This window comes from Lontra canadensis, unplaced genomic scaffold, assembly GCF_010015895.1.
Source record: "Lontra canadensis isolate GAN:19392208 unplaced genomic scaffold, GSC_riverotter_1.0 scaffold53, whole genome shotgun sequence".
NCBI lineage: Eukaryota > Metazoa > Chordata > Mammalia > Carnivora > Mustelidae > Lontra > Lontra canadensis.
In genome coordinates, this window is record NW_022631047.1 from 11,440,976 (window position 1) to 11,461,775 (window position 20,800).

A 20,800-nucleotide genomic window follows, 5' to 3' on the forward strand; every position below is an offset into this window, starting at 1 on the left:
ATGTATCACCCTAATGCCAGCTGTTAATAATAGGAAAAGTGGGCGCCTGGGTGGCTCAGTAGGCTAAGCGTCTGCCTTCGGCTCAGGTCATGATCTCAGAGTCCTGGGATCGAGCGCACAAAAGGCTCCCGGCTCAGTGGGGAGTCTGCTTCTCCTTCTCCCTCTGCTATTACCCCTACTTGTGCTGTCAAATAAATAAATAACCTTAAAAAGAAACAAAAAAAAAAAACACAGAGAAAACTGTTGTGGGCAGAGATCAAGGGGTTAAAAGGTATGTGAGAACTCTGTGCTTTCCACTCAACTTTTCTTTAAACCTAAAACTACTCTTAAAAAATAAAATCTAGGGGCACCTGGGTGGCTCAGTGGATTAAAGCCTCTGCCTTCAGCTCAGGTCATGATCCCAGGGTCCTGGGATCGAGCCCCGAATATGGATCTCTGCTCGGCAGGGAACCTGCTTCCTCCTCTCTCTCTGACTGCCTCTCTGCCTACTTGTGATCTCTGTCAAATAAATAAATAAAATCTTTATTAAAAAAAAAATTTAAAAAATTAAATCTATAAATTTAAAGCAATGTAAGTAAGCCAACAACAACAAAAAATAACAGTAAATATAACAAAAGATGTATACCTTTAATATATAGTCTAAATAAATCAGTAAAAAAAAAAAATCTCGCAAAATGACAAATACACATAGGCAAAGGCTGTACAAAGAAAACGGAAAGAAAAAAATATGAGTAGTTAACAAGGAGAAACAGGAAGCTACTGATAAAACTGCACCTCACTAACCATCCTGGTACCTCCTGGTATTTCCTAGTACTTTCTAGTACTTCCCAGGAGGGTCAGAATCCTCTCCTAATAAATAAGTGAGTACACTGAGAGGTAACTGATAATTTGATAGAATCAGAAACTGAAGCTGGGTTCTTATCCCCACTCCCACAAATGTACAGGAAAGTTACTTTTTTAACCTGCAAAATCTCAAACTCTCATCACTTAGTCAGGGAGACTGATTTCCTCTGCTAAGACAAGTCAAATCATTACACAAACAAAGCCTGAGAGCAAGCACAACTCGATGTCCAGCCCATGAAAGTAGTTTCCATACCAGTTTAGCAATGGTCAAATTCCTATGTATTAGTCCCTAATCCCATTCCACAGAAGTTCCTATTAACAAGGAAGACTGACATGATCTCAGGATCATGAGATTGAGCCCAATGTTGGGCTCTGCGTTCAGTGCGGAGTCTGCTTGAGATTCTCTCTCCCTCCACCCCTCCCCACTGCTTGTGCTCTCTCACTTCTCTTCCTCTCTAAAATAAATAAAATCTTTCAAAAATGAACAAGCGAACAAGGAAGATTGATTACATGCACCTGACAAACTACAATCCTGTCTCTTTGTCTTTCAAAATCAACATCCAAGGGATCTGGCACTCAGACTAAAAGTGAGAAAGTAGTTAAGAGGGGCTTCATGTGAAAAATGTAAATAAGGCCAACACTGAAGCATTGACTAGTACGGTGACATGCGCTACTTCATTTCAGTAACACACCACTCTTGAGACAGACATTTTCATCTCCAGTTCAACATACAAGGAAGCTGCCCCTGGTACCCTTGCCACAGCCAGTCTCTGCCTCCCAAGAATGCACTCTTTCTGTGAATCTAAGGTGCTTCTTTTCATAGACAGTAATGAAGACCACACTAGGCACTTCTGGGCGACAGAAAATATACCTCAGTCGGCCGAGTCAGAGAACCACTGTTAGCTTGTGCTTAGCTTCAGTCTGGTTTACCTGTATCCTCTTCTCTAGTACTAAGAAAGAATACAAGAAAGAACACATACTTGCAAAATGATTGAGGAATCTATCCTCTCTTCCAAAGATGTCCGATGGCTTTATGATAATGGCTTCTGGAAACGCATCTCTCACTTCCTTCTCTCCAACAGCCTAAACAACCAAACAAACAAAAAAAAAACAGAGTTCAGAGTTCAGAGATGAGTGACGAGAGCTTGCATTCCTTCCACTATCAGGACGTTACTTGTATTTCACAGGTCAGTTTCTCCAGATTAAGGTAGGATTCATGAAAGTCAGTTACACAGAATTTTTTTTTGTTAAATAACATCCTTTTTTTTTTTTTCCTGTAAAAACACTTTCACCGATTATTTTATTCGGAAAAAAACAAATAGGAGAAGAAAGAAACACAACTCTGGTCATTTGCAGTATCTATCAGCTTTCAATCTGACTCTCCTGTCCAGAAGCATTTCATGTAAAAATCCATCTTTCTAGGCCTTTTTGAGAAGGCCCAGTTACTGTCTTCTTTACTTATTTTAGGTTTGTGGTCTTGAAAGCTCTGAAATGTCTTTTTGTAATTCATTTCACACTGTTTAACATTTCCTTCGTCCTGCCTCTAATGGCTCTTGTTAGGCGTCTTCCTATATTTATCCTAGGGAAGCTTACACAGAAGAAAGGAGAAAAATCAGAGCAGAATTTTTCCAGCCTCCATTTTACTTCCTAACCACAGGTTGCCTGGATGTATCAACAATAGAGCAGGCTGCCAGAGAAAGGAGAGTGTGGTTGGAGGTCACGATATGGAAGTGGCAGCACACATACCTACCCAAAGGAGTGGGGACAGGCCAGGAAGCTTCCTAACCTCAACACCTTCGCTTGTTACCATCTACCTCCTAGACAAGGCCTCTTTCCATGCAGGTATCAGCACCTTGTCCAGCCTTCCTCTCCACCTGCACTGCCACTGAGAGTGACATACACGTCCAGGTGAACTTGAACCTCTCAGTTTCTGGAGCTTCTCAACTCCAGTGACCTCCTCTCTCCACTTCTGCCCCTTCAACTCATTCAGGCCATCAACAACTGCAACCGCCCTTCTGAAGCACTACATGAAGACATCCTGCTCTCAGATGGCAATCTCCCATACTTCCAGCTGCTGCTTCTTCATCACCGGTTCCTGAGATGTCTGGTCATCACCCTCTCAGGAGCGCTAGTCTGACGCTGCTTTCCTCCACATCAAGCCCTCCTAACTTACCTCAGACTAGATTCCACGGCCTAACTTTTCAATCAATCTCTTACCAATCTGGTAAACTACCTCAGCCCTTTTGTCTTTACTCCCCCACCCACCAGGCAAAATTCCAATTCTGAAAGAACCACATTAGCTTCCTTCTTTGAGCCATGCACTCCCGCTGCCTGCAGAGCTCGAGGAAAACAAATGCACAAAAATCAAACTGGACAACTCTAAAGCAAAACAAAAACAAAAACAAAACAAACAAAAAAACCCCACACTACTTAATTAAAAAATGGGCAGAGGATCTGAACAGACATTTTTCCAAAGAGGACACACAGATGACCAACAGGTACATGAAAACGTGCCCAGAATCAATAATCATCAGGGAAATGCAAATCAAAACCACAATGAGATATCACTTCACACCTATTAGCATGGCGATTATCAAAAAGACACGAAACAATGTTAGTGAGGATATGGTGAAAAGGGAACCCTTGGGCACTGTTGGTGGGAATGTAAATTGGTACACCCACTATGGGAAACAACATGAGGGTTCCTCAGAAACTTAAAAATATAACTACCATATGGTCCAGAAACTCCACTTCTGCTGGTATGTCTAAAGGAAATGAAAACACTAACTTGAAAAGATGTCTGTATCCCCGTGTTCAGTGCAGCACTATTTATAATCACCACGACACAGAAGAAATCCTAAGTGTCCAGTGGGAGATAAAGGGTTAAAGAAGATGTCATAAACACACACACACACACACACACTCAGCCATAACAAAAGGAAATCTTGCCATTTGCAACAAGATGGATGGACCTTGAAGGCATTATGCTAATCAAAGTATTTAAAGACAAATACCATATGATCGCACTTCTACATGTAATTTAAAAAAAAAAAAAAAAAAAAAAAAGCAAAACCTCACCAAACTCATAGACACAGAGAACAGATGGCCAGAGACAGGGGTGAAGGGGCTCAAAAGGAACAAACTTCCAGTTATAAAATAAATTAAGTCTCAGGATGTAACATACAGCATGGCGACTACTGGTAATAAGACTGTATTGTATATTTGGAAGTTGCTAATAAAAGAGTAGATCATAAAAGCTCTCATCACAAGGGGCTCCTGGGTGGCTCAGTCAGTTAAGCATCAGACTCTTAATTCTGGCTCAGGTCATGATCTCAGGGTCATGGAATCGAGCCCCACATCGGGCTCTCTGCTCAACAGGGAGTGTCCACTTGGCCCTCTCCCTCTGCTCCTCCTCCTGCTCATGTTCTCTCTTTCTCTCTCTCAAATAAATAAAATCTTTAAAAAAAAGTTCTCATCACAAAAAAATCTGTAACTGTGTGGTGATGTTAGCCAGACTTATTGTGGATATCATTTTACAATATATACATATGTCAAATCATTCCATTATACACCTAAAACTAAGATGATGTATGTCAATTACACCTGAATTTAAAAAATCATAAATTGGTGCCATTATGCACTCACTTCATTAATTTTAACTGGGCACTCAACATTTCCCAAGTACTGTTTTCTTCTAATTAGCTATTCTCTCCCGTGACAATTTCAAACATTCTCTATTCTATTCAAATTCCTCCCTTACTATTCTTTTCCTTCTAGTAAATGACTTCACCTTCTCATCCAAAGAGAAGACACTGCAGCAGACAAAAACCACCTTAAAAGTTCCTACCAGAAAATCCACAACTCTCCCCCTTTCTTATTTCTTACCTCTCCTGCTCCAGGACTGACTTCCTTTCACTTTCTCAGGAACCTGCCCAACTGACTCTCTCCTTTATCCTCAGTCTTACTCTTTCCAGCTCCTACACAATGTCAACACCTTTCACCTTAAAAAAAAAAAAAAAAAAAAAAAAGATTCCCAACTCCGCATGGTTCTCCAGCTTTTTGCCCCCTCCCTCTTCTTACCAAACCACTTAAAATTGCCATCTGCTCTTACTGTCCCCACCACCTAGGCTCCTGCTCACTCTTTGCTCACCTGTGCTCTAGATTCTGCCCCAACACTTGCACCCAAACCACTCATGAGATCATGAGATCATGAGATCACAGATGACCTCAACATTGTTAAGTCCACGGTGACTTTCCGGTTCTCACCTCACTCGGCTTCTCACTGGCATTCATAAGCAACTACTCCCTCCTTGCGACACTGTCTTCCCTTGGCTTCCATGACCTTGTACTCTCCAGGTTTCCTTCCATCTCACCACATCCACTCCTTCTTGATCTTTGTTTAGGTTTTTGTACGTGCCTCCTTGTCTATCAGAGCACTAGTCATTAGTATCCCTCTGAGGCCTGTCCAAGGTTCTCTCAATCTACACTGCCTCACTAGGCAATCTTATTCCCAAACATTGCTTCAATTAACTGGTTTTCTATTTTTTAGAGATTTTGTTATTCATTTGGGAGAGAGAGAGAGAGACGGACAGAGCAAGAGAGAACAAGCATGAGCATGTGGCGGGACAGATAGAGCTGCAGGCTCCCCACTGATCAGGGAGCCCACTGAAGGGGCTTGATCCCAGGACCACGGGATCGTGACCCAAGCTGAAGGCAGATGCCCAACTGACTGAGCCACCCAGGCGCCCCCAATTTTGTATCTCCAAACCTGACCTCACTTCTGAGCTCCAGTATCATAAACCCCATTCACCATTGTTACTTGGATGATGGACACACACCTGAAACACAACCTGAGTCCAAAATTGGATCATCCTCTTCCTTCTCTGTAAATACTATTTTTTATCTTTGCTGTGCTTTGGAATTACCTAGGAAGAGTTAAAAATATTGATGCCCAAGTTCTATCTCCAGAGATTCTATTTTCATTGGTCAGGGTGCAGGATTTTTCAAAGTTCCATCAGCGCTTCTTATGGGCAGCTAAGGCTAAGAACCACTGCCCAACAGCCCTTTCTCAAGTGTCTCTCCCCTTATTTGCCAGCACTACTATCCACCTCGTGGTATAAGCCACAGGACTGGACATCTCTGAATACGCTCCTTCTCCCTCATCCATGTGGTATGAAGACAGTGAGGGTTGGACGTGCTGCTAGCCACTTCCATGACTACGGGACACAGAGCTTACACAAAAAGGAGGAGCTGAAAGAATCACAGAGAAAAAAAAAAAAGAATCACAGAGAAACAAAGCCGAAACTCTGATGAACACTGGCACCAATGTGACTAAGTTTCCTTATTGCTGGATCTTTCAGATAGAGGGGCCTATAAACCTCCTTTATGTCTGAGCCAGTTTACATTGAATATTCGGATGCTAATAATTAAATGCTCCAAACCGACAGATGCCCTCTCTTCCCCATTATATGCTATGTCACAGTTCTCTACCTTGCAACACCAGGCGCAAGTGGAATTATTTTCCTCAATGGATTAGAAAATAGACAGGGGCTAAGGCTGTGTCTGTTTTATCCACTACTGTATCCCCACCATCTAATACAATATACAGTTCACAGCAGATATTTAATACATCATTTGTTCAATAAAAGAATGCAGGGGATCAAAAAGTTGGAGCCACTGGCAAAGAACTCTTTGGTCCTTATCAATCTGACCCAAAGCAGGCTCATGATGGCAGAAAACAAATGCTAAAGACAGACCCAGACACTGCAATTTCTCTGAGTCCCTGATAATAAAGACATTTCGGGCTACAGAATGACCCCAAATCAGAATGGTCAATCCCTAGGTACAATCTGGATGACAATGTGGTTTCTGGAAGTATAAAAAACCTAAATACTAGATTTCTTTTGTCATTCTCAGCCTTTCCATTACCCCCCAAGAGCAGCATATGACCATGACTAGGCACGATGTTTGAGGAAAAAAGATGGTCTTTTAACCTGTAGGTGACATGGGTAGGATGCTTTAGACAGGAATAATACTCTACTTTTATGAGGTTTACTATATAATTCTAATATGTCCCAAGCAACCTGCAGCATTTGAGAAGAGGTAAGAATGCTCTATCCATCTCTGAAGCCCCTTACCATAGTTCCCTGCATACAGAAGGCACTCTTCTGTATGTCAGAACACAACACACACATCACACACATCAATCTATTCTGGATACAGAGAATTAGAAACCCGTTTTATTTCTGGATATGTCAGTGAGAAATCCTTATCACTTAACTCATGTTTCAAAGGGGCCAAGAAACTCCAGCTCTGGGAACCACTTCCCAAGCCAACTTGTCACTTACCTTATTTCTCAGATACCTAGAAGAACTTTTAATATCAGCATTCAGATGCGAAACATGAATGAATTTTTCAACTCCAGCTTCTTTGGACACTTGAGCAATTGCTTGGGGAATCTTCACAAAAACATCCTCAAAATCAAAGTTTCTGGAAGGAGGAAAAAAAGGGGGAATCAGTTGAGAACACCTGACTTGGGATTCCAAAGCTTTCTGCGATAAGCTCGTTTTCATACTATTGCTGGAATTTGTCACAGTTAAACTTTTAAATGGCAATGATTTAACCCAAAGTCAAAATTAATATATATGTGTGTGTATTTTATATACATGTAAGTTCTACTGCTCATCATCATTACTGTACATAATTTAAACCTTACCATAAGTTGTAAATCAGCACACATAATATTCTCTGTCCTCTGTCCTCAAGGAATCCCAAGGCTGAGACCCTTTAAGAACATCTGGCTGCAGTGGTTGGAAAGGAAGCGGGGAGTGTTGGGAGCCGAAAAGGGACCCACTTCTTATCCCCGGACCCTTGTTTCCCCCAGGGGAAAAAAAAACGAAAAAAATCAGTTACTGGTTTAACCCAGTAACATTAACAGTACACAATAACATTAACGCTTAAACTGTACAAGGCACTGTTATTAGTCACTACAGATTTAAAGTTGAATGAGACTCTCCAAGTGACCAAGGAACTTAGAAAAATGTGCTAAGGCAGACATGGATTTTCAAACTTTAATAAATGTTAAGAAAATGGTATGAACCAAGTGTTGTGAAACTGCAAGGTTAAAACACTACCTGTTGATAAACAACCCACAAAGGCTAAAAAGAACTGTTCGAACCAGTACTCACATCATCTTTGATTAATATAATGGAAACACTAGATCTAGAACACCGTTCACACAAGAAAACCAATGCTCCGTTGGATGAACAGTAGGATGGGCAAAATCATCCTGCCTAATCCATCCCAGCCGGACAAATCCAGACAAAGGATCAGCCATTCATGAACCAACTGGTCACTCCTGCAAGCTGATGACACCAACCACACTGACACAATCTCCACTGACTTTTTATGGGCAGCCCATCACATTGCTCACTTATACCAGACTTACTGCCAACTGCAGCTCCTGAGAGGGGGGTTTTCGGTAGGTAAACAGCTGTTCAATCAATGCTTAATGACGGACTAATTAAAAATGTGATAACTACAATTCCTGACATTAGAAGGGACCCAGCAAATGTCTACTGAGCCCTAAGACAGCATATGCAAAGAAAAAATAAGAGCAAAAACTTACTTGGTTTCCCATTCTCGCCCAACAAGATTAATGACCACGTTGCTGTGCTTCACTGCTCTCTGGATAGAATCTCTGTTTCTCCCGTCCCATTCCTATAAGAACAACAGCCAGTCAGATGCAAACATTAGGGCAAGTTTCAAACTAGGTCATCTGTGGTAGGTATAATATGGTACCATTTCATAAAGGCTCCATTTATTACAAGAAAAATGGTTATGAGGTCTCGAACTCCCTGCTGATTCTCTGATTCTCCTGGAGATAAACAGGTCACAGTGTATCTATTTTATTCAGGTAATTAAATGATAGAATTAGAAAAGACAGTATTCACTTTTAGTGGGGAACATCCATTTCTGGCCATCCAACCGCCTCCTGCAAGTTTGTAAGGGACTCTGGTTACCAAATCTCCCTTCCTGAAATACAGCCCATGAGCAAGGATCATTTGGGAGGAAAACTGACTTTCCCTTTCGCAGCAACCAGATACAGATCGAAGATAGGTGGAGTATCTCTGAAAGGCTAACATTAAATTGGGAGCATTCATGACTTTTTTCTTTTTTCTTCTTAACTCTTTCCTCTTTATAATCCCAGATCTAGTCATTTCTACTTTAAAGACATGAAAACGACACTCAGGGAGGAGTGACCTGCCTAAAAGTGCAGGGTGAGTCAATGGCAGATTTCAGTGTAGAACTAAATGTCTGAGCGATTCAGGCTACAGTCAGGTTGACGATTCTTGTCCAAAATGGAGACCAGGGATTAAATGACCTCAGAAAAAGGTACAGCATTTTCTATGTTAAAATGATATGAGGAAGTTGAGAGGCAACGTGGGGGGTATGGGGGGTAGGAAAGGAATAAATGAAACAAGATGGGATCAGGAGGGAGACAAACCATAAGAGACTCTTAATCTTACAAAACAAACTGAGGGTTGCCAGGTGGAGGGGATAGGGAGAAGGTGGTTGGGTTATGGACATTGGGGAGGTTTTGTGCTATGGTGACTGCTGTGAAGTGTGTAAACCTGGCGATTCACAGACCTGTACCCCTGGGGCTAATAATACATTATATGTTAATTTTATAAAATTAATTAAAAGAAAAAAAAAGACAAAAAAAATGAAATTGGATTTTTTTAAACATTTCAAAGGAAAATAATAAGTAGTAAAAAGTTCTTAGGGTAAAACACTAAGGGGTCTGTATGAGTGAGTGGAGAGAGAGAGAGAAAGGAATGATGTGGAGATGGAGGAAGCAGGTGGGGCCCACTAACCAACCTGAGCAATTTAGAAAAGACAGGCCTCCAGAAACCAGACTCACAAGCAAAAGATGAAGCCCTCAGGAGGAGGAACTAGGTACAACTGATGAAGGAGATGGGGTACAAGAGACATATAGAGTGACAGCTGGGGAGTCAGACAGGAATTCCATTTGTCTTTTGTGAAGTGTGTACAAGGTTATCTCTCCAACCTCCATGGAAAATTTGAAAATACAACCCATATCAAGGGTTTGCTATGAAGATCAAGTAAAATAGACATACAATCTACAGCATGGTAAGTGACATAGCTAATAAAAAAAAAAAAGCAGTTCTGCACATAAAGAGCTAAAAAAGGCTTTTTTTTTTTTTTTTAAAGAAAAGAGGGCAAGGATGAGAAAAAAAGAATCCAAGAAGACTCAGAGTAGAAGAGCTTGAGCTTGGGGCATACCTGTAAGAATGGTGCAAGAGAGAAGCCTGGAGAAAAAGAATTAAAAGGAAACCAAATTCCCAGGGATAAGGCTCAGGGAGCACAGTCAAGTTAGCAAACCAGATGGTAATTCAGACAGCAGTTTCCAACAGAGACTGAAGCAGGGAAATCAGTACCTCACTTAGTATGGTCCACCCTTCTCCAAAATAAACAATATAGTGAAGTCTTCCCATTTTATCTTTCTTGCCTTTCCCCTTTTATAAACAATACTATATTCAAAGTAGTATGTTTGGGGTGCCTAGATGGCTCAGTTGGTTAAGCGTCCAACTCTTGATTTCAGCTCAGGTCATAATCTCAAAGTCGTGGGATCAAGCCCCACATTATGCTCTATGCTGGGCACAGAGCCTGTTTAAGATTCTCGCTCCGTGATGGGAGTTGAGGGAAATTGGAAGGGGAGGTGAACCATGAAAGACTATGGACTCTGAAAAACAATCTGAGGGTTTTGAAGGGCGGGGGGGTGGGAGGTTGGGGGAGCCAGGTGGTGGGTATTAAGGAGGGTACATATTGCATGGAGCACTGGGTGTGGTGCAAAAACAATTAATTCTGTTATGCTGAAAAGAAATTAAAAAAAAAAAAAAGAAAGAAAAGAAAAAAAAAGATTCTCTCTCCGTCTGTTCCTTCCCCCAAGACCGCACTCACATGCACTCTCTCTCTCCCCTTCCCTAAAAAACAAACAACAACAAAAAAAAGTTGTAGGTTTAGTCTCTGTGTTCTCTATTAACACTGAGAGCTCCCTGTGGTCTTGTTCATGAAGACGTGCTCAGAGTTTAACTCAATGCCAGGCACTCTATAAATACCTGTAGAAAGCATGGGATATATATCATATAGCTCAATTCCAATGACTCGGCATCTGCAAACCAGTCAATGTTTTCACCTATTATTTGTGAAATACTTTAGAGGATTGACAAAGTGACCGATAAAGTCAAGTCACAAAGAAACAGGGAAAAGCTAAGCTCTTCTACCTATAAGACCAAGAAAATATTTGAGAACAAGATTTTAGAGAAAAAAAAAAAACTTCAGAAACAAGAATTTCCAACATAGTATTATACTTAGCTTGTGAACATTCAGTAAGGAATAAATGAAAAAGCTATCAAAAATAAGTAAAAATTTAAAAACAATCACAAATAATCTACATGAATATATCAGAGATCTTAAGGATGCTTACCAAATTATTTTTTTTTAAGATTTTATTTATTTATTTGACAGACAAAGTTCACAAGCAGGCAGAGAGAGAGAGAGAGAGAGAGGAGGAGGCAGGCTTTCCCACTGAGCAGAGAGCCCGATGTGGGGCTTGATCCCAGGACCCTGGGATCACGACCCAAGCCGAAGGCAGAGGCTTTAACCCACTGAGCCACCCAGGCGCCCCACCAAATTATTTTTTAAAAGGGGAAGTACACACATGGAAGAACCAAGTCCATACAGAATGATAAAAGCTGGACAATTTAGCCAGAAGAACAGGAGACAGAGCATCAAGGCCCAGAGTGTTTCTCAATAGGGTAATTGTAGGCACTAGGGACAGTGTTAATTCTTTGTGGAAAGGGACTGCCCTGGGAGCTGTATGATATTTAGCATCCCTGACTCCTAACTAATAAGCCAAGAAGGTCTCCAGTCACAGTGGCAACCAAAAAGACCCACATGTTTTTAATCACCTCCTTGAAAGGTCCCCTTACCCCATTCCTCACCACCTCACCCCATTGGCAACTCTTGGCCTAAAGGAAGAACCTACAGATTAAAGAATAACAATAAGGAAGCAGAGCAAGTGCTGTTCTAAATTCAGTCTGTGCCAAGGAAACTAAGTTGTAAAACACCCTATCTGTGATGCTCACCATCTATAGAAGCACTGTCCCACAGAATTATAACACGAGGCACACAGGCAATTCTAAATTTTCCACCAGTCACATTTAAAAGAGTAAAAAGAAAGAGGTGAAATTCATTGTAATAATATACTTTATTTAACCCAATATAGCCGAAATATTATTCTAATATGTAATAAATATAAAAAAATTACTAATGATCTATATCATTTTCTTTGTACTACATCTTTGAAAGCTGGTGTGTAAGCTAGTGTGTAAGCTGGTGTGTACGCTAAGTACTGCACATCTTAATTAAGATTAGCCACATTTCAAGTGTTCCATGGCCACATGCGGCTACTGGCTACCATACTGGATGGCACCGGCCTAAAGCAGGGGCTGGCAAACCATGACCCACAGGCAAATCTAGCCTGTGGTCTAACTAGATAAATAAAGTTTTATTAGAACACAGCCACTTCCATTCATTTATATATTACCTATAGCCGCTTTCAGGCTAGAAGGGCAGAGCTGAGTAATCATGAACAGACTCTGTGACCTACAAAAGATAAAATATTTACCCATGGCCCTTTACAGAATACGTTTGTCAACTGCTGGGCAAGAGTTTACGAGACCGGGATAAATGAAGGATGCCCTCGGTTCAGTCTGAGTGAAACTGCTGCTTTATCACACTGCCTCTCTCCTAAAAATGACCTCAGTAATTTACATCTGTCAACACAGGCTCTTACCAAAAAGATAATCTGGCCCAGGTCACCCATGGGACGAAGGTGCATGGTGTCATACGGATCACACCGATAGGGTACAATCACCTGTGACCCCATACGTCCTAAAAAAAGAATGGATTGAAACAAGGATCAAGATTAATGTAATATGGATACTTTCTTGGACAGTGACTTGGTAAATATTTAACTTCTAGTATGGTAAGTGAATGGATACCATGTTTAACAAAAAGCCTATTTTGCTGTGCTAGAGATGCCATAACTTTTCAGAGACCACATTCCTGTTTCTACATCCTATACAGTAAGCACGGTAAGCTTCCTAATGCATAGCAGATCAAGATGACATAAATCCAAGACAGGAGTAATCTGTAACACTGCTAAATGGAAAAGAAACATGCTTCATGGCTTCTCATTAGGCAACCCTAACAAATGGCACTGGAGTATATGGAACTGAAGGAACTTTACTTACCAAGGTGGTTGACAACATATCGGCCCAGGAATCCTGTTGCTCCAAACACAGTGGCCACAATCCCACTGACTGAGGAACGCCCACCTTTGCCGTGAGGTATGAGTGCATGATGAAGCTGGCACCGGGGAGGGCCATGAAACACAGCAGTGGCTCTTGCAGCAATAGAAGAACCTTAGACAAAACCCCAGAGTACAAAAATGGCAAATGTTAATACAAAAGTGAGCGTGAATAACCTCTTTCCCTCGAAACTGGTAACGTTATTTTGCTATCACTACTTCCATATGCTTAAGTTTAAAATGAACTTTTAAATCAAAAATTGTAATTGGGGTGCCTGGGTGGCTCAGTGGGTTAAGCCTCTGCCTTCAGCTCAGGTCATGATCCCAGGGTCCTGGGATCAAGCCCCACATCGGGCTCTCTGCTCCACAGGAAGCCTGCCTCCACCTCTCTCTCTGCCTGCCTCTCTGCCTACTTGTGATCTCTCTCTGTCAAATAAATAAATAAAATCTTTAAAAAAAAAAAAAGTAATTTAAGTGCCGACAGCAATAAACACAAAGCACCACAACCAAGAATCCACGTGTTGTAAGGAAATAAAAAAATTAGAAAGTACAGTTGATCCTTCAACAACACAGGTTTGAACGTCCACTCACGTGCAGATTTTTTTCAATAAATAAAGCACAATACTGTATTTTCTCTCCATTATTATTTTCTTTAATAACATTTTCTTTTCTCTAACTTTACTAAGAACACAGTATATAATACATATACGTAAAACACACAGAATATGTTAATCAACTATATATGTTACCAGTAAGGCTTCTCGTCAACAAAAAGCCATTAGTAGTTAAGTTTAAGGAGAACCAAAAATTATACATGATCTTTTGACTGCAGGGATTGGGGGGGGGGGGGGTTTTAGTGCCCCTAACTACTGCATTGTCCAAGAGTCAACTGTAAACTCCCTGCCCTATGGGATACAATATACCTAGGAAGATAAATCACATTTGAAAAATAAAAGTTACATATTGAGAGTATAAACCCCCACAGTAAAAGGAACGCAGAGAGAATGCAAAGGAAGAAAGCAAAATTTTAAATAATTACAAGGAAAGATTCCTGGATAAAGTGGATTTGGGGGACTTTTCTTCCAGTTTTACTGAGAAATAACATGTATCACTGTGTTAAGTTTAAGGCATATAGCATGGTAGTTTGATTTACATATATTATAAAATGATTACAACAGGTTCAGCTTATGTTCATCATCTCACAGAGATATAATAAAAAGGAAAGAAGAAAAACACAATTTTCTCCTTGTGATGAGACCTCTTAGCATTAACTACCTTAATGTTTCTATGAATCATACACCAGCATTAGCTATAGTCACCATCTTGAACATTACATCCCGAGTACTTATTTGTAACTATAGATTTGTACTTTTGACCACCTTCCTCCAGACGCCCCTCCTGCAACCCTCTGTCTCTAGGAACCACAAGTCTGTGCTCTTTTTCTATGAGTTTGGGTTTCTTTTTAATCCCACATATAAGTGAGAACATACAAAGTTTAGATCATACAGCATTTGTCTTTCTCTGACTTATTTCACTCAGTGTAATGCCTTCATGTTGCAGCAAATGGTCAAATTTCCTAGTTTTTTATATCCAAATATTCCATCGCATATAAATACCATAACTCATCTGTTCAAACCCCGATGGACGGGGCGCCTGGATGGCTCAGTGGGTTAAAGCCTCTGCCTTTACCTCAGGTCGTGATCTCAGGGTCCTGGGATGGAGCCCCATATCTGGCTCTCTGCTCAGCGGGAAGCCTGCTTCCCCCTCTCTCTGCCTGCCTCTCTGCCTAATAGTGATCTCTGTCTGTCAAATAAATAAATAAAATCTTTAAAAAAAAAAAAAAACCCGATGGACGCTTAGGTTGTTTCCATGTCACCATTATTTGTAAATAATGCTGCAATAAATGTGGGAGTGCAGATGCCTCTTTTGAGTTAGTATTTTCATTTCCTTTGAACATATCAGCAGAAGTGGAATAGCTAGATCCCATAGTAGTTGTATTTTTCATTTTTTGAGGAACCTCGATGCTGTTTTCCACAGTAGCCGTTTTCTTTTCTCCACATCATAGCTAACATTTGTTATCCCCTGTCTTTTACATGATGGCAATTCTAATGTCTAAGGTGGTATCTCATTGTGGTTTTAATTTGCATTTCCTTGATGACAAGTGAGGTTGAGCACCTGTTCATGTACCTGTTGGCCTTTCACATATCCTCTTTACCCATTTTTTAATTGGGTTATTTGCGGGATTTTTGCTATCAAGCAATAAACTAATTTGAGTAAGGTTGTAAAGAGGAACAACAGAAAGAAAAGATTTCTGTGTGAAACACATTACACATACAACAATGTAGATGTGGAAATGAATAAGCCCAGTGCAGGGAAGAGAAGATTTACCTGAAACAGACTCTGAAACTGATAATGAATGAAAAAAATAAAGTTGATGATACATGCTGGAGGCAGAGGACTCTCAGCAGAGAACATTTTTTTTTTCTTAAAAAGAGTACAGTTCAGACAATATAAAGCTATTGAAAATCATCAAATGGAATGACAAATGGAATGTTTGGAAAAAGATTTTCCGACCTTTAAAAAGGTTAATTTGCCAAACCTCTCACTATTTACATCTCCACTTTATATGCACAAGGAGAGCACGTGGCCTTAGCCTAGACAACTGCAAGGTGGGGAAACATAACTTCCCATCACAGACCATTCTTACTTGAGCCATTCTAACAGAGGGTTCCACCACATGGGAGATCAATGACTGTTTCCCAGCAGCTTTGATTTCTTTGCTCCTCTGGAATGACAAAGAACAAATCCCTCTCCTGCATTTAAGTGAAGCAAGTATATCTCTAAGTCTTCTCCAGGTTACACACCCCTAGTTCCATCAACTATTCTGCATTCCACAGAGGTGTAAAACTCCTTTGGAATCACACTCCTAATTTTCAAGCCCCTTGAAACGTATTACGGCAGAGTTTTAGAGGAAGTTACCTAACCTTCAGGGAATAGGTAAAAAACAAGTAAAACATTTAAAGTGTTAATAAACTTTTGCTAGAATCAACAAACTGTTTACCATCAGCACTGGTGTTCTGTAAACTTGGGGAACACTGAAACAAATAGGAAATGCTTTAAAAAACTTGTGTTTGGGGGGGAAAAAAGGCAAGCAGGCAGGCAGGCAGTCAGGGAGGGAGGGAGGAAAGGAGGAAGGGTGGGTAAGTGAGTAACTAAGTAAGTGTGTCTCTTTTCTGAACATGATTCTCCAGTGGCACTCTGCCCAGAAACCATGGTTTTTCCCTATCCAAAAGCATGAAATTAGAGAAAAAGCCCACTTTTTCAGCTTACTGAATAGTGACTAAAACCACAAAGATTAAGAACAAGCACTGCAGATCAGATACATAATCAACAAACTACAATAACAGCTAAATTTACAAAACTGCTAGCCGATGCCAGGCATTGTTCTAAGTGCTCAGTAGGTATTATCTTATTTAATACTATTCTTCCTGCCACTTTACAGATAAGGAAGCTCAGGCTCAGAGAGTTTAAGTGACTTGCCTGAAAAGCCAGCAAAGGAGACTGAACAGCAGCCCAGTAAGTAAGGGGAAAACAAAAGGAAATGGTACCCAGAAGGTAAATGAAGAAAGGGACTGATAGAGGTAATAGTTAACTCTATCAAAGGCAGCTGAAAAGTGAAGGATGGGGACAGAGGACCATAGACCTAGATGCTGGTTTTGAGTGGCCCTAATAAGAGCAATTTTATTGCTGTGGGAATGACAGCCTGACTCGAGCAGGCAGTAGAGAATGTGAGGAAAGAAAGTGGGAAAAGGAGTACTGAGGATTCTTCTGAGGAGACATGATGTAAAAGGTAGGGGGAGGACTAGAGGAACATAAAGCCAAGGAAGGATTTTTTTTCCATATGAGCTATTATAACATATTTATACACTGACAGAAATGACCCAGTAGAAGGGGAAAACGAGTGATTCAGGAGAGGGAATACACAGGTAACTGGAATGGGATGGAATGCAAAACAAAAGAACTGGCTTTAGATCAAAGTACGAGGAGTTTATCCACTATCACAGGACAGAAAGCTGAGAATTATCACAGCTCAGCTATTAGATTTTTATGGTGGGAAAAAGATCGTTCTCATCTGATTCCTCTGATTTCTAGGTAAAGGTGAGAATGAGACAGAAGCACATGTTACAAGTTTTAGGAAAATGACAATGTTAAATAATCATATGGAAAAGGGAAAACAAATTTCTTTGAAAAACATAATATTGAAAATCTACTTGATATTTGTATTCATGAATTTAAAATAAGGTCAGTTTGGAGTTTTCTGTAGCTCAGTTCTCTACCATTCAGAGGTACTCAGGAAATACGTGGAAAGCTTGGTTTAATTAGTGTTTTGTTTTGTTTTGTTTTGTTTTGTTTTAAATGCCACAGGCAGATGGGCTGAGGAGTTAAGAATATATGAGGGAATGATTAGAATGTTCAATAAGGAAGGAAATGAGGACACTGGATAAAGCAGGAAGAATAACTACAGTCAAGGAATTAATACCACAAATGATTGTTAGGAGTATTATAGTAAATGTATATAAAGCACTTAGCACATTATGTAGTGCATGTTAAGCACTCCGTGAGTAATAGAAGCTTTCACTTGTTATTACCTCAAAATCTTTCAGGTGATGTTACACTAACCTCATGAGATTATTTGTTTATTATTCCCCAACAATTACAGGCCAACCACTAATCTAGAAACTGACTAGCACAATAAAAAAGACAGTCCCTGGTCTTAGGGAGCTTACATTTTAGAGGGTTGACTTGAAAATTAATATATGGGTAGGTACCTATCACAGTGCCTTGCACTACTAGGTACTTAATAAATCTAAGTTGTTACCTTCTTTGGCTCCAACTTCTCTATTTTCTTCCATATATTATGAACACCATTAGGAGAGTAATAGTCTTTATTCATTGTATTCTTCTGCTCAAAAACCTCTATTGGCTTCTTACTATAATATATAAACCAATCTTCTCCAAACATATTTGCTTGCACACTGCATAAGTTTTAAACATTTATAAATCACACATACATTCTGTGTAGTACCAATATGTCATATACACTATAAAGCATATTAAAGCACTTAGAATAGTGTCTGGTATATAGTTTGAACTACGTGTTAGCTATTGTTGTTATTATTACTGAAAATGTTTTCTTAAGTTCTAATACTGAATTTTTGTATCTCACTGATTCCTCTTGCAAAACCCATTTTCCAGACCACTGGACAAAACTGCTTGACTTTCAAAGTCCTCCATTATTTGATCCTACCTAACATATTCAACTTTCTTTCCTACTATTCCATATCTACAGTTAGTCAGTTCACTGCCTCCTAATCACTTTGTGATTCCATTCTCACCACCTTGTCCTTGCCCATGCCAGGAAAATGCCTAGTTTCTCACTTTCCAAATCATAACAATCCTAAAAAACAAAAAGAAAAATCAGTGGAAGCACAGCAATTCTCCACTGCTCTTCTAATCTTCCCTACTTCAAATGATACTAATCTTTCCCTTTTCTGATTTCCTATGGTACTTAGAAGTCTCTCCACATCTCACCATATATAATTGTTTCACACAGTTCCGTCCTATAGTTTTTTTGTTATGTTATACACTAGACTGGCCTCTCTAGAGTTGATGCAAAAGCTTAAGCTTACTCACCAGAGATAATAAAGCATAGAGGTTAACAGAACAAGCTATGGTTTCAATGCAAAAGAAGTTAAAGTGAAAAAATTTATTTTAAAATACTTATTTTAATAAATATTTATTTTAAAATATTTAGGACTGTGTTTAGCAAATAGCCAATACACAAAAATAGCAGTTATTATCATTCACGATCTACATTATGTCCCACCTATGTAATACTTTCACAAGAACCAACAAATGTCTTTGCAAAAAAGTCAGAGCTACAAAACCACCCACTATAAACCACGTGAACCAATCACCTTTCCAGTGGTATGTAGCAGCTCTACCCAAGATGGAAAATAGAAATGTGTCCTCCAAATACTCCTGACTTGCTCCTCACCCTAAACATCAGAAGGACTTGTGGAGATTTTTCGAAACCTAAGGTGCAAGGAGTCAGTCTCAAAAATTCTGATTCAATAGCTCTGCAGCGAGTCCCCATTTCTGTTTTTTCTAAAGCACTAAAAATGATTCTGACATGCAGCTAACTTTGAGAGCAAATGATATTTGATAATGACCTGAATACACTATGGAAAAACACAACTTTTGGAGGCTGACTGGGGCAAATTTGTGAAAGGGTGGAAAGGGAAGAATGATAATAAAGGGTAACTGTATTCCCAATTTCCTTGCTTTTCTTGCCTCGTTTCTTGGTGTAAGAGCAAATGTATATTTTCAACTTGAGGACCATGACAGCAGATCCAATCAGAATAGAAGGAAAAATGAACAATGCTTAGACAAACCTTAAGATATCCTTTACTCTTCTTCACATTCCTTTCCGCCAAGCCCCTGATTGTTCTCTCCAGCATCCCTCCTTCCCCAGGCCCCAGTGTCTCGACCTAACACATTCCACATATGCAGGGATGTTTTTGACTCTGAAAGTACTTTAATAAATATTACTTTATTTAATCGTTTCATAAACTTCCTGACATTGTGGTATTACCATCCCCACTGTAACATGAAGAATCTGAAATTGAGACAGATTAAGGGCTTGCACAAAGTCGTACAGTTAATTCATTAAGAAACTTCTCTATCCTTTTTCTTCCATCCTTTTCAGATCTCACCCCCTCCCCAACCCCCGAACGTCCCGCCACCGGTCACACACACTAATTTTTTAATTTTTAATTTTTTATAAATATATAATGTATTTTTATCCCCAGGGTTACAGGTCTGTGAATCGCCAGGTTTACACACTTCACAGCACTCACCATAGCACATACCCTCCCCAATGTCCATAATCCCAACACCCTCTCCCAACCCTCCTCCCCCCAGCAACCCTCAGTTTGTTTTGACACACACACTAATTTTTCATAACCTCAAACCCTTACAACCCTATGAGAACTGATCTTTCGATCCTTTACATGTCCCGCACTTCCTCCTTTTCCCTTCCCACTGCTCACGTTCGCTCAGCACAGACCCCCTTCCCAAATGTACAATTCAATGTGAGCCAAGGAGGAGGAAAGGAAAGCAGAAACTACAGGCAGTCGCGGACCTAGAAAGACCAAGGTAGTCGGGAGTCGGCGTGACCACTGCGGCACCGCGCCACTCTCAATACTTCCGATCCCCGCCTCGCCATCCCAAAGGGGGGCCGCTGTTCCCGGTGACACTTACGTGACATTGGCAGGGCCCGGACAACCCGGGGGTGAACGGCGGCCGCCATCTTCTCCCACAATCCCCCTCGGCCGGCGCTCCGACCCAGTACGGCTACTGAGCGGGGCTAAAAGTCATCGTCCACGTCTGTTTGCGCAGGCGCGAACCGAGAAGCGAAGGCGTGGGTCAGAGATAGGGGTGGGATATGAAGAGAGGAGAGGTGGGGGAAGAGAGAGCAAGGTGCAAGGGAGGAAATGT

The 20,800-nt window shown here is 40.5% G+C and overlaps 1 protein-coding gene across 1 annotated transcript in view; it reads right to left on the reverse strand.

Moving 5' to 3' along the window:
* Window positions 1–20,689, reverse strand: part of NDUFA9 (NADH:ubiquinone oxidoreductase subunit A9) — a 34,812-nt gene extending 14,123 nt beyond the window's left edge. The window contains exons 1-6 of the mRNA XM_032874815.1: window positions 20,564–20,689; window positions 13,185–13,355; window positions 12,725–12,822; window positions 8,471–8,562; window positions 7,191–7,332; window positions 1,824–1,926 (exon numbers count right to left, since the gene is read on the reverse strand). Of these exons, the coding sequence (XP_032730706.1) occupies window positions 1,824–1,926; window positions 7,191–7,332; window positions 8,471–8,562; window positions 12,725–12,822; window positions 13,185–13,355; window positions 20,564–20,612 (655 nt within the window). The 5' untranslated portion in view covers window positions 20,613–20,689. The remainder of the gene's footprint in view (window positions 1–1,823; window positions 1,927–7,190; window positions 7,333–8,470; window positions 8,563–12,724; window positions 12,823–13,184; window positions 13,356–20,563) is intronic.
* Between the last annotated feature and the right edge of the window lie 111 nt (window positions 20,690–20,800).